Source organism: Oncorhynchus mykiss, chromosome 30 (assembly GCF_057628025.1).
Source record: "Oncorhynchus mykiss isolate SJ-2025 chromosome 30, ASM5762802v1, whole genome shotgun sequence".
NCBI lineage: Eukaryota > Metazoa > Chordata > Actinopteri > Salmoniformes > Salmonidae > Oncorhynchus > Oncorhynchus mykiss.
The window spans coordinates 36,792,533-36,807,076 of record NC_143051.1 but is presented as its reverse complement, the minus strand read 5'-3'; the positions used below and the strand labels follow the sequence as shown (position 1 = coordinate 36,807,076).

The window sequence follows — 14,544 nt, the reverse complement described above, 5'->3', positions numbered from 1 at the left end:
GAGCGCCGTCTCAGAATATTGAATAGTGAGCGATTTCTGTAACGTTAAAAAGAAATGTAACAAAGCGATTGCATAAAGAAGCAGTGTATCTTTCTAACTATATGTAGAACATGTATATTTAGTCAAAGTTTATGATGTCTATTTACGTTATCTTGCGGCGCTACCTATATTTTCTGCGGACATTTTTCAGTATTTTCTGAACATGAATTCAATGTAAATGGACATTTATGGATATAAATGGCATATTATTGAAAAAGAAATGTACTGTGTAACATGTCCTATTACTGTCATCTGATGAAGATTTTCAAAAGGTTAGTGAATGATTTATTTTTTAATCCTGCTTTTATAATTTTATATTTTCTGGGACAAAATGGCTGCCTCTTGTCTTCGTTTCGGTGGTGGTCTAATATAAATATGTGGTGTGTTTTCGCCGTAAAACATTTAAAAAATCTGACATGCTGGGTAGATGAACAAGGTGTTTATCTTTCATTTGAGGTATTGGACTTGTTAATGTGTGTAGGTTAAATATTTCTAAGAATATTTTTGCGTTCCATGCGCCACGTTCCAGCTGAACGTGGGAGGGGTCGTTCCCAAAAGGGAACCCTAACCGTCATCAGGTTAACTTTTTATGGCTGCAGGGGCAGTATTGAGTAGCTTGGATGAAAAAGTGCCCATTGTAAACGGCCAGCGCCTCAGTCTCAGTTGCTAATATATGCAAATTATTATTAGTATTGGATAGAAAACTCTAAAGTTTCCAAAACTGTCAAAATATTTTCTGTGAGTATGACAGAACTGACATTGCAGGCAAAACCCCTAGGAAAATCAAAGCAGGAAGTGGCTTCTATTTTGAAAACGGCAAGTTCCATAGCCTCCCTTTGCTCCATTTAAAAGGGATATGAACCAGATTCCTTTTCCTATCGCTTCCTGAAGGTATCAGTCTTCAGACAGTTTCAGGCTTTTATTTTGAAAAATGAGCCAGAACAATAACATTGCGTCAAGTGATCACATGAGTTTTGCTCGCGAGTTTGGATAGGTATTGCTTTTCCCTCTTCTACTGTGAAAGACATTTGCGGTTTATATATTATCGATTATATATTTTTAAAAACAACCTGAGGATTGATTATAAAAAAACGTTTGACATGTTTCTGTGGACATTATGGAAACTATTTGAAATTTGTCTGCGTTGTCGTGACCGCTCTTTCCAGATATCTGAACATAACGCGACAAACAAACAGAGGTATTTTGGATCTAAAAATAATCTTTATGGAACAAAAGGAACTTTTGTCGTGTAACTGAGAGTCTCGTGAGTGAAAACATCCAAAGATCAAAAGGTACACGATTAATTTGATTGCTTTTCTGATTTGTGACCGAGCTACTTAATGTTTTATCGTGCGATCGATAAACTTACAGAAACGCTTGGATTGCTTTTGCTGTAAAGCATCATTTCAAAATCTGACATGACAGGTGGATTAACAAAGGGCTAAGCTGCGTTTTCCTATATTGCACTTGTGATTTCATGAATATAAATATTTATAGTAATATTTATTGTATGTAGCGCTATGCTATTCAGCGGTTGTTGATGACACTTATCCCAATATCGGGATTGCAGCCATAATAAGTTGACAAGATATTTGTGGAGGTTGAAAAACGAGTTAATGATTCCAACCTAAGTTTATGTAAAATTCTAACTTCAACTGTATGCATGCATGCATAAAAAATAAAAACAACAATCGGTATTGAAAAATCATAATTGGTCAACTTCTAGTACTGGTACCGAGTCAGTTGCAGGGGTAAAGGTTAGTGGAGGTAATAGGTACAAGTAGGTAGGGGGAAGTGACTACACATAGATAATAAACAGCGAGTAGCAGCAGTGTAGAAAACAAATGAGGGGGGAGGGGGGGGGGGGGAGGTTCAATGTAAATAGTCCTGTGGCCATTTGATTAATTGTTCAGCAATGAATCAGCAGTGGGGGTAGAAGCTGTTAAGGAGCCTTTTGGTCCGAGAATACGGTACAGCTTGCCGTGAGGTAGCAGAGAGGGAAATAAACAACAAAAAAAACAGTCCATGACTTGGGTGACTGGAGTCTGACAATTGCAAGGGCTTTCCTCTGACACCGGTTATTATATAGGTCCTGGATGGCAGGAAGCTTGGGTCCCAGTGATGTACTGGGCCGTATGCACTACCCTCTGTAGTGCCTTACGGTCAGATGCCGAACATCTACCATACCAGGCGGTGATGCAACCGGTCAGGATGCTCTCGCTGTTGCAGCTGTTGAACTTTGAGGATCTGGGGACCCATGCCAAATCTTTTCAGTCTCCTGAGGGGGAAAAGGTTTTGTTGTGCCCTCGTCACAACTGTCTTGGTGTGTTTGGACCATGATAGTGTTGGTGATGTGGACACCAAGGAACTTGAGACTCTGGACCCGCTCCACTACAGCCCGTTGATGTTAAATGGGGCCTGTTCGGCCCGCCTTTTCCTGTAGTCCACGATCAGATCCTTCGTCTTGCTCACATTGAGGGAGAGGTTGTTCTCCAGGTGGGAAACGGCAGTGTGGAGTGCGATTGAGATTGCATCATCAGTGGATCTGTTGGGGCGGTATGCGAATTGGAGTGGGTCTAGTGTATCCGGGAGGATGCTGTTGATGTGAGCCATGACCAGCCTTTCAAAGCACTTCATGGCTACCGACTTGAGTGCTACGGGGCGGTAATCATTCAGGCAGGTTACCTTCCCTTCCCTTCCTTGGGCACAGGGACTATGGTGGCCTGTTTGAAACATGTAGGTATTACAGATTCCGTCATGGAGCGGTTGAAAATGTCAGTGAATACATCCTGGTAATCCATCTGGCCCCGCAGCTTTTGTGAATGTTGACCTGTTTAAATGTCTTGCTCAGAACAGCTGGTGCTCTCGTGCAATGCAGATGTTGCCTGTAATCCATGGCTTCTGGTTGGGATATGTATGTACGGTCACGGTGCACTAATTGATGAAGCAGATGACTGAGGTGGTATACTCCTCAATGCCATTGGATGAATCCCGCAACACATTCCACTTCTACTCAATAAGTGTTTCACTACTTAATACATGAGTGGTAAGTCAGTACTGATGATGTTGACTGATTTCCTTATAGGACCTGTAACTAATTCAATCTTTTGCATTTTGCATTTATATTTTTGTTTAGCGTACATGAAAATATTAAATTGTGTTTATATGGTCTTTATATTTCACAAAATATTTGGTCCAACAGGCTGACCCAACACATTACATGAAAGTGAATTCTGACAGTGTAAAAAGGCCTTTAGAGGACTCTAAAATGTATTCCTTACCCTTTTGAAGAGAAACAACTTATTCATGTGTTTGACAAGATTAAATATTCTCTCAGGGGAACCCACTTACATTTTAGAGGAGCCCACATTGGTCCCGGAACCCAAGTTTGGGAACCACTGTAATACTATCTCCCTGCTTGCTTCAACACTTCCTCTCTCCCCTTTGCATCCTTCATTGCAGCCTGACTCACCCCCGTCTGGCTCACTACTCTCTATAAAGAACATTTATTTTGTTATGAGAACTTATAGTAGCCCATCTTTTGATTATAGCTAGCTTAATTTCGGTCAACTGCTCCTGTTGAGATCAGGCTTCGTTCAACTTTAGCTAGATAACTAGATGGATGAAGTTCGACACTAATAGCCAGAGCCCTCGAGTTACCTAGCTAGCTAGACATTTGACTGAAATATCAGCAACAATTTACCAGTTGTACACTCATTCTCAGAGAGTCAGTTTTTTTTGGTTTTGAGGGGGGGGGGGGGGGGGATTGTCTGTTGACATGGCCGGAGTCGAGGGATGTTTAAAAATTCCCACTGATACTTGCCACTGTAAGTCTGGGCTGAGATAGTTCGTTTCACCTCTCGGCCTATGGTCGTGGGTGGAGTTTCACCCATTCATAAATGTCAATATCCTGTCAGGGAAGATTAAAATACTGGGCAAATGTAGATTCAGCGATCGATGTGAGGTTTGGCGGCGCATAATCAGTCAGTTCTGTACCTGCCTGGCTGAGTGGCAGTGTGGGTGGAATGAGCGAGTTCGCCTGGCAACCAGAGCACGATACGAGGAAATAAAACTTGGTAGACTGCCTGGAAATGAATTTGCAAGATCAAACGTTTCTAATATTTTTCATATTAACATTTGATTATTTTCTGTTCTCTCCATTTAAATTCAAGTAGCAACTTGAGAAAATGTCTGATTTTCAAGGTATTCCAGTACTTCGATTTCAGAGTGCCAAATTCAAGTACTTTAAGCACCTTGTGCGAACCCTGATGCACAGGGAGGAGGGTCGGTGTAGGGTGCATTAGAGAGGCTGAGCAGAAATAGAGGCCTGACTGAAGGGAATGGATAGGCTCGGCCAAAGTTTGAGAGCATTGGTCAGATGGATCGGCCAGGGCATCCAATTGTAGGCAAAAGCAATGTTCTGTAACAGTTCACTGGAACCCTCAGCCACAAAGCTGTTCAGTGTCCCAAGTACTATGCAACAGATGACATAAGCAGTCATAACAACTTATGTCAGTATGTGCAAGATAAGCATCCACTGTCATACAGTAGATCATGCAACCGGACATTATGCCATGACTGAGTACGTATCATTTGTCATGAAACGACACCAGTTATGATATCACAGACAACTTAATGAGAATTAAGTCCTCTACATGTTTCTCAGTGCTGTGATGAGTTGGCCTTCATCTCGTAGAGCCATTATCAAGCACAACAGTGGAACTCAGTGCAAATGTGTAATGGCACGGGTCTTTTATCAAGGATGTGTATGTGTATGTCGATTGAGGGAGGTAGGGTGTCTGCCCATAGGCTTTCTCACGAACAAGATGTAATTGGTCTTTCGAGTGTGTATGTGATTCATAACTGTCTCAGACGGTCATGATATTCCTCATCTCCAAGACAGTATGCCTGCTTCACCACAGGATCTTCACTCACAGCAATAACATCACCTCGCCATTCCTAGCATTTTAGACAGAGTCTGCTAGAATAGATTTCATGCGACTAAATAACTCTAAGATCAAGGTGTCTCGACTGGAGATCAAGCAGTTGAAGTAATGCTGTGCTTTATCACTTGCGGGTTATGCACTACTGTGCGGAAAATACTTCGCTAGATTTTGTTTTAGATCAAATAGATGAATAAATTAAAAACAAAAATATAAATTAATGACAAACCAAGGTCCTTCTAAAAACGGCATTTTCAAACAGTTAATAATTGTGATTAATACTGTACCTGCATTCACCATCTAAGAGTTGGTAGCAGTTCGTACTGTAACACGGTGACATTGCAGAATCACCATTTTACTCAACTTCCTCACATCAAAACATGACAATGAGTTGACATGAAAGCACAAACATCTTGGACCAGGCTACATCACATTGCTACCAAGGTGCAACTCCCAACATAAGGATGCTACTGTTTTTTAAAACCAGCCTGGTTTCATAGACACACACACACACACATATATACATATAGTGGGGCAAAAAAGTATTTAGTCAGCCACCAATTGTGCAAGTTCTCCCACTTAAAAAGATGAGAAGCCTGTAATTTTCATCATAGGTACACTTCAACTATGACAGACAAAATGAGAAGAAAAAAAATCCAGAAAATCACATTGTAGGATTTTTAATGAATTTATTTGCAAATTATGGTGGAAAATAAGTATTTGGTCAATAACAAAAGTTTATTTCAATACTTTGTTATATACCCTTTGTTGGCAATGACAGAGGTCAAACGTTTTCTGTAAGTCTTCACAAGGTTTTCACACACTGTTGCTGGTATTTTGGCCCGTTCCTCCATGCAGATCTCCTCTAGAGCAGTGATGTTTTGGGGCTGTTGCTGGGCAACACGGACTTTCAACTCCCTCCAAAGATTTTTATGGGATTGAGATCTGGAGACTGGCTAGGCCACTCCAGGACCTTGAAATGCTTCTTACGAAGCCACTCCTTCGTTGCCCGGGCGGGTGTTTGGGATCATTGTCATGCTGAAAGACCCAGCCACGTTTCATCTTCAATGCCCTTGCTGATGGAAGGAGGTTTTCTCTCAAAATCTCACGATACATGGCCCCATTCATTCTTTCCTTTACACGGATCAGTCGTCCTGGTCCGTTTGCAGAAAAACAGCCCCAAAGCATGATGTTTCCACCCCCATGCTTCACAGTAGGTATGGTGTTCTTTGGATACAACTCAGCATTCTTTGTCCTCCAAACACGACGAGTTGAGTTTTTACCAAAAAGTTATATTTTGGTTTGATCTGACCATATGACATTCTCCCGATCTTCTTCTGGATTATCCAAATGCTCTCTAGCAAAACTTCAGACGGACCTGGACATGTACTGGCTTAAGCAGGGGGACACGTCTGGCACTGCAGGATTTGAGTCCCTGGCGGCGTAGTGTGTTACTGATGGTAGGCTTTGTTACTTTGGTCCCAGCTCTCTGCAGGTCATTCACTAGGTCCACCCGTGTGGTTCTGGGATTTTTGCTCACCGTTCTTGTGATCATTTTGACCCCACGGGTGAGATCTCGCGTGGAGCCCCAGATCGAGGGAGATTATCAGTGGTCTTCTAGGTCTTCCATTTCCTAATAATTGCTCCCACAGTTGATTTATTCAAACCAAGCTGCTTTCCTATTGCAGATTCAGTCTTCCCAGCCTGGTGCAGGTCTACAATTTTGTTTCTAGTGTCCTTTGACAGCTCTTTGGTCTTGGCCATAGTGAAGTTTGGAGTGTGACTGTTTGAGGTTGTGGACAGGTGTCTTTTATACTGATAACAAGTTCAAACAGGTGCCATTAATACAGGTAACCAGTGGAGGACAGAGGAGCCTCTTAAAGAAGTTACAGGTTTGTGAGAGCCAGAAATCTTGCTTGTTTGTAGGTGATCAAATACTTATTTTCCACCATAATTTGCAAATAAATTCATTTAAAAAATCCTACAATGTGATTTTCTGGATTTTTTTCCCTCATTTTGTCTGTCATAGTTGAAGTGTACCTATGATGAAAATTACAGGCCTCTCATCTTAAGTGGGAGAACTTGCACAATTGGTGGCTGACTAAATACTTTTTTGCCCCACTGTGTGTGTGTGTGTGTGTGTGATATATATATATATATATATATATATATATATATTTGTTTTATTTTTCTTCACACATACATGCATGTAAACATAAATCATAGATGTAAATCCAGGACACAATTAGTATGATTTGTTACATTTGCTATTTTATTAGGATCCCCATTAGCTGTTGCAAAAGCAGCAGCTACTCTTCCTGGGGTCCACACAAAACATAATACAGAACATCATTAGACAAGAACAGCTCAAGGCCAGAACTACATAAAAAAAAATTAAAAGGCACACATAGCCTACATATCAATGCATACACAAACTATCTAGGTCAAATAGGGGAGAGGCGTTGTCCCGCGAGGTGTTGCTTTATCTGTTTATTGAAACCAGGTTTGCAGTTTATTTGAGCAATATGAGATGGAAGGAAGTTCCATGCAATAAGGGCTAGAGGTCGACCGATTATGATTTTTCAACGCCGATACCGATTATTGGAAGACCAAAAAAAGCCGATACGGCCACGCCCTGACCATAGAGAGCCCTTGTTTCTCTATGGTGTAGTAGGTCAGGGCGTGACTGGGGGGTATTCTAGTTTATTATTTCTATGTGGGGTTCTAGGTTATTATTTTTACGTTGGTGATTTGTATGATTCCCAATTAGCGGCAGCTGGTAATCGTTGTCTCTAATTGGGGATCATATTAAGGTAGCATTTTTCCCACGTGTTTGTGGGATATTGTTTTGTGTACCACGTAGTCACGTTTCGTTGTTTAGTTTATTGTTGTTGCTAAGTTTTACTTATTATAGTTTTACTATTAACTATTAATAAGTTATGTGGAACTCAACATTCGCTGCGCCTTGGTCAGTCTCTCCACATGTACTGATTAATCGCCTGATAATGGCAATTACAACAATACTGAATGAACACTTATTTTAACTTAATATAATACATCAAATCAATTTAGCCTCAAATAATTATTTGGTTTAAAATAATGCAAAAACAAAGTGTTGGAGAAGTAAAAGTGCAATAGGTGCCATGTAAGAAAGCTAACGTTTAAGTTCCTTGCTCAGAACATGAGAACAAATGAAAGCTGGTGGTTCCTTTTAACATGAGTCTTCAATATTCCCAGGTAAGAAGATTTAGGTTATTATAGGAATATTTGTCTCTATACCATTTGTATTTCATATACAAATGGTATAGTATTGGTATTGACTATTGGATGTTCTTATAGGGACTTTAGTATTGCCAGTGTAACAGTATAGCTTCCTCTCCTCGCCCCTACCTGGGCTCGAACCAGGAACACATCGACAACAGCTACCCTCTGAAGCATCGTTACCCATCGCTCCACAAAAGCCGCGGCCCTTGCAGAGCAAGGGGAACAACTACTCCAAGTCTCAGAGCGAGTGACATTTGAAACAGTATTAGCGAGCACCCCACTAACCAGCTAGCCATTTCACATCGATTACACCAGCCTAATCTCGGAGAAGAGCTGCTGGCAAACGCTCGAAAGTGCTGTTAGAATGAATGCTTACGAACCTGCTGCTGATTACCACCGCTCAGTCAGACTGCTCTATCAAATCATAGACTTAATTATAACATAATAACACAGAAAAACAAGCCTTAGGTCATTAATATGGTCAAATCCGGAAACTATCATTTCGAAAATGAAACATTTATTATTTCAGTGAAATATGGAACCGTTCCGTATTTTATCTAACGGGTGGCATCCATAAGTCTAAATATTCATGTTACATTGCAAAACCTTAAATATGTCATAATTACGTAAAATTCTGGCAAATTAGTTCGCAACGAGCCAGGCGGCCCAAACTGTTGCATATACTCTGACTCTGTGTGCAATGAACGCAAGAAAAGTGACAATTTCCCTAGGTAAAAGAAATTCATGTTAGCAGGCAATATTAACTAAATATGCAGGGTTAAAAATATATACTTGTGTATTGATTTTAAGAAAGGCATTAATGTTAATGGTTAGGTACACATTGGTGCAACGACAGTGTTTTTTTCGTGAATGCGCTTGTTAAATCACCTGTTTGGCAAAGTAGGCTATGATTCAATGATAAATTAACAGGCACCTCGTCGATTATATGCAAGATAAGTCTCCTCGTGAAGTGCAATGTAATGATCGGTGTCCAAAAATGCCGATTGTTATGAAAACTTGAAAATCGGCCCTAATTAATCGGCCATTCCGATTAATCAGTCGACTTCTAATAAGGGCTCTATATAATACTGTACATTTTCTTGAATTTGTTCTGGATTTGGGGACTATGAAAAGACCCCTGGTGGCATGTCTGGTGGGATAAGTGTGTGTAAGTTGACTACGCAAACAATTTAGGATTTTCCACACAATGTTTCTTATAAAAAGTAGTGATTCAGCCAGTCAACTCTTAGCTAAGAGAGACTGGCATGCATAGTATTTATATCAACCCTCTGATTACAATTAAGAGCAAAACGTGCCGTTCTGTTCTGGGCCAGCTGCAGCTTAACTAGGTATTTCCTTGCCACACTGGACCACACAATAATCAAGATTAGACAAAACTAGAGCCTGTAGAACACTCCAAAAAGCACGGTGTCAAAAAAAGCAGAGCATCTCTTTATTACGGCTAGACCTCACCCCATCTTTGCAACCATTAAATCTGTAGGTTTTGACCATGACAGTTTACAATCTAAGGCAACGCCAAGTAATTTAGTCTCCTCAACTTGTTCAACATTACCAGATTCAGCTGAGGTCTAGCACTTATGGAATGATTTGTACCAAATACAATGCTCTTAGTTTTAGAGATGTACAGGACCAGTTTATTACTGGTCACCCATTCCAAAACAGACTGCAACTCTTTGTTAAGGGTTTCAGTAACGTCATTAGCTGTGGTTGCTGATGCGTATATGGTTAAATCATCAGCATACATGGACACATGTCCTGTTTAATGCCAGTGGCAGGTCATTGGTAAAAATAGAAAAGAGTAGAGGGCCTAGAGAGCTGCCCTGTGGTACACCACACTTTACATGTTGACATTAGAGACACTTAAATTAAAGAAAACCCTTTTAGTTCAGTCAGATGGATTGAGAGCTGAGGTTGAAAAGCCAACATGTTTTTTCAACAGGTTATGGTCAATAATATCAAAAGCTGCACTGATATCTAAAAGTACAGCTCCCACAATCTTATTATTATCAATTTCTTTCAACTAATCATCAGTCATTTGTGTCAGTGCAGTGCATGTTGAGAGCCCTTCTCTATACACGTGCTGAAAGACCGTTGTTAATTTGTTTACAGAGAAATAGCATTGTATTTGGTCAAACAATTTTTTCCAACAGTTTGATAAGAGCTGGCAGCAAGCTTATAGGTCTGCTGTTAGAACCAGTAAAGGCTGCTTTACCACTCTTGGGAAGCAGAATTACTTTGAATTCCCTCCAGGCCTGAGGACAAAGACATTCCTCTAGGCTCAGATTAAAAATATGACAGATAGGAGTGGCTATAGAGTCAGCTACCATCCTTAGTAGCTTTCCATCTAAGTTGTCAATGCCAGGAGGTTTGTCATTATTGATCATTAACAATTTTTCCACCTCTCCCACACTAACTTTACAAAAGTCAAACTTGCACTGCTTTTCTTATGCATGAATATAATAGCTCACTGTTTGTCATGGGAATTTCCTGCCCAAGTTTGCCAATGAAATAATCATTTAAATAATTGGCAACATCAAATGTTTTGTGATGAATAAGCCATCTGATTTGATGAAAAATGGAGTTGAAATAGTCTTCCTGCCCATAATTTCATTTAAAGTACTTCAAGTTTTTTTCCCGTTATTCTTTATATCATTGATCTTGGCTTCATAATAAAGTTCTTCTTTTTGTTGAGTTTAGTCACAATTTCTCAATTTTCAGTAAGTAAGCCAGTCAAATGTACAGCCAGACTTATAGAATGGACTGTAGAATCATGCAGTGTTGGTTTGCGCGCGTGACAGAGTGCGCACACTTCGTTGTTTTTTCTTTCTATTGAATACATTATTGTCCGGTTTAAATATTATCGATTGTTCTGACAATTGACAACCTGAGGATTAATTATAAACATTGCTTGACATGTTTCGACAAACTTCACCGGTACTATTAGGATGTATTCGTCTGAATGTTTTGACCGCCTTTGAGCCAGTGGATTACTGAACAAAACAGAGTGTTTGGGATATAAAGTGGGTCTTTATCAAACAAAATGAATATTTATTGTGTAGCTGGGACTCTTGTGACTGCAACCATATGAAGATCTTCAAAGGTAAGTGATTAATTTTAATAGCTATTTCTGACTTTTGTAATTACTTTACTTGGTTGTAAAATGTTTGTATGCTTTTGTAAGCGAGGCGCTGTCCTCAGATAATCGCATGGTATGCTTTCGCCGTAAAGCCTTTTTGAAATCTGACAAAGTGCTTGGATTAACAAGAAGTAACTCTTTAAGCCGATGTATAACACTTGTATTTTTTAATGAATTATTATTATGATTATTTCTGTATTTTGAATTTGGCTCTCTGCAATTTCAACGGATGTTGCCGAGGTGGGTCGCTAACGGAACACCTGCGCCAGAAAGGTTAACCTAACCCTAACCTTAAACCCTAGCCTAGCTAACATTAGCCACAACAAATAGCAACTCGTTTCGTTCAAATTGCAACTCGTAACATATACAAAACAAATGATGGACATCCACAAATTAATACATACCATATGAAATGTAACATATCATACTAATTGGAGTGTCCAGGATTTACAATTACAATGTTACGTCTTCCTCCGAATCCAGGTTGTTTAAACTCATACTAGCACAGTGAGGACTCATCACAGAACAGCCTACATGTAATTTTTTATTAATTACAGGACATGTTTGCAGGTTAGAGAGTAGGACCAAGCTACATTTTGTCTCTATGTACATAGGCCCTATATGGTATTAGTAATACATGTTTTCTAGATATAGGGGCATCCTCACTAAAAGTGTGTAAAAGCTGAGCCTTCTGTGTAAGAAATATACAAATGTAATCTCCAGTGCATTAAAAGGGTGTTTGGGCAGCTTTAGCAGGATAAGACCTGACCTTGTGTGAGATTAGAAATGCCTCTGATGTGCACTTCAAATGTCTACACACAATATCTGCAAAGCAATTGATTGCAGTGTCAATAATTTCTACAGATGAAGGCATAATTTATCTGCAAATATAGCAAAAGGTACCACAGTGAAGGTGGTCCTTGAGAGAATATAAAATGGTTTTACAAGATTTAAACGCATAGGCATGTTGAATAGTCCTGAGTGTGCAGTCTGGTCATGTCTGCCAAATAGGACTTTAGACTTCATTCCTCACCTCTCCATAAAATATCCCAGGAGATGCGGAGGTGACCCAGGACAACACATGAATGATAAGCATGACGACACAGTCGGTGTGTAATGTTATCAGCTTAAATAGTAACAAATGTTGCATTTTAAAATTGTGATTAAATGGTGCGTGTTGATGACACTAAACCAAGTTACATTTTCACGGGAGAAGTGGAACAGGAGAGACTGGTTCGTATCGACAATTATGGTAGCGTCAGTGCATGGTAGAAATGAATGATCATGATGTCAGCAACCTGTCCACAATAATTCTCATCCCACCTGACACAGAGAAGGGTTGCATTACCATAGGTTATGAGCCCACCAAACATACCTCTCATTGGATTCTGAATCCACAAGATGCCTCCAAGAACGTGAGGTGACTGGCCGAACATCGCAGTTGGAACTGCACACTATGACTTGGCTACAGCTTCTTGCCTTCTTCACCGAATATCACTGGTCTGAACAAAATCCGTTCACGGGTCTAGATGGCATAACTCCTAGTAACTGCTAAACCAGCCTTCACTGTAAATATTCGGTAGAAATAACGCGCCATGTAATTAATGCAAGTAAAAGGGTTTAAAATGTCAAAACAAAGTGATGTTTCCCTACGCATACGGAACACTCACCGGGGGCTTCAGTGTCCTAGTGAACAGGTGCAGACCTCGAGCACAACACGATAACAGCCCACGTCACACATTTAGACTAATTATGCCAATGGTTGCTCAAAATGTATCCCCACCTGCACAGGCTGTATATCATTATTGAAGACAGAAGACCTATTCTGTAGTATTTTCAGCACAGCTCTTTCTAAGCAAAGCTGCATGGGGTTTCAAATACCGACTGACGCCTGCGCAATAATACTGCTCTATATAGCACGTGATGTGAATGGACTTTCCGTCTCCGCAAACACCATTGTGTTATCCATACGGATTGCACTGTAGGAATAGATGACCAGGCCAAAAATGTGAGGAGCGCGGCAACTGCAATACACAGGCTTTCAGAGTTGACCGGTAACTGAATATTGTCTATTATATGGACAAGAGTGACTGCTCTAAAAATGTAAATACATGTCCTCAAAGATGGAAGGCAGGCAGGAGGAACCATTCTAGCTAATGAGAGGGAAGATACGTTTGTGAACAACATACCATTGAGATAGAGGACTCATCTTTGTATCAGTGCCATTTTAGCGTCTGTGACAGCATGGGCAGCGCCATTGAGGCGATCTCCATTTTAAAGTAGTACATTTTCTTCTTCTTCGTTGTCTGATTGCTCTCAACTCATAGGAATCGCCACCCAGTTGACTACTTTAAAATGGTGATGAGTCATCTATCTATCTAAGGGTTTTTGGGTAAATTGCCGAAATAACACGTGCATCCACTTATATGCAACAACCTAAACATTACAAAACATGAATTCGATCAAATAAGCCTCGAATACAAAATTGGCAATTATATTTTTTGTTGACCAAATTCAACACTCATTAAGCTCCGTACAAAAATGTCTTACTTCGTGGGGTTATGTTCGTGGAAAGATTTTGGGTGGAGTAAAACCTCTTGCTTCACCTCTTCCTCTCTAAAGTAGCTATCACCCAGTCTATTTATAAATCTTCTTAAAATGTTATTTGAACCCTAACAACACTGCTTACCATATGCCTAACCCTAACCTTAATTAAAGAACAAAAAGCTCATTTTAGTTTTCATTAATTGTTATGATATAGACCATTTTTACTTTGTGGCTGTGGAAACCTATTTGGTTTTCAGTGGAAAATGAAGCTAGGTTGAATTAGCTGTATCCCTGAAAACCTGATGTATCCGGTTGTTGGCAACTCTTCTAAGCCTTCCTTTCAAGAAAGCAAGAAACCCATCGCTGAGTGAGTTCTATTAACCTGAGCCATGGTGCACCATCTATGGCCCATGACGTGAACGGGCAAAGACAGGGAGGGAGGAGCGACCTTCTCAAATCAAACAGTAATCTGTGCCACTCGGTCAATCTACTTTTAATTGAGATGGCATATAAAGTTTTTTTTAAGCAATCACTTTTGCATGTGAAAAGTAAACACAGAATCATACTCATTACTCCTCATGCTTAATTTAGCCT

The 14,544-nt window shown here is 40.0% G+C and overlaps 1 protein-coding gene across 6 annotated transcripts in view; it reads right to left on the bottom strand.

The window, feature by feature from the left end:
* LOC110488401 (sterile alpha motif domain-containing protein 12) overlaps positions 1 to 13,314 on the bottom strand; it is a 132,518-nt gene extending 119,204 nt beyond the window's left edge. For 2 of the 6 annotated variants that reach the window (XM_090228183.1, XM_090228182.1), the window contains exon 1: positions 12,779 to 13,314. In XM_090228183.1, the coding sequence (XP_090084309.1) occupies positions 12,779 to 12,839 (61 nt within the window). In that variant the 5' untranslated portion in view covers positions 12,840 to 13,314. The remainder of the gene's footprint in view (positions 1 to 12,778) is intronic. The other 4 variants (XM_090228185.1, XM_090228184.1, XM_036971040.2 and 1 more) reach the window with 3 other exon arrangements.
* Between the last annotated feature and the right edge of the window lie 1,230 nt (positions 13,315 to 14,544).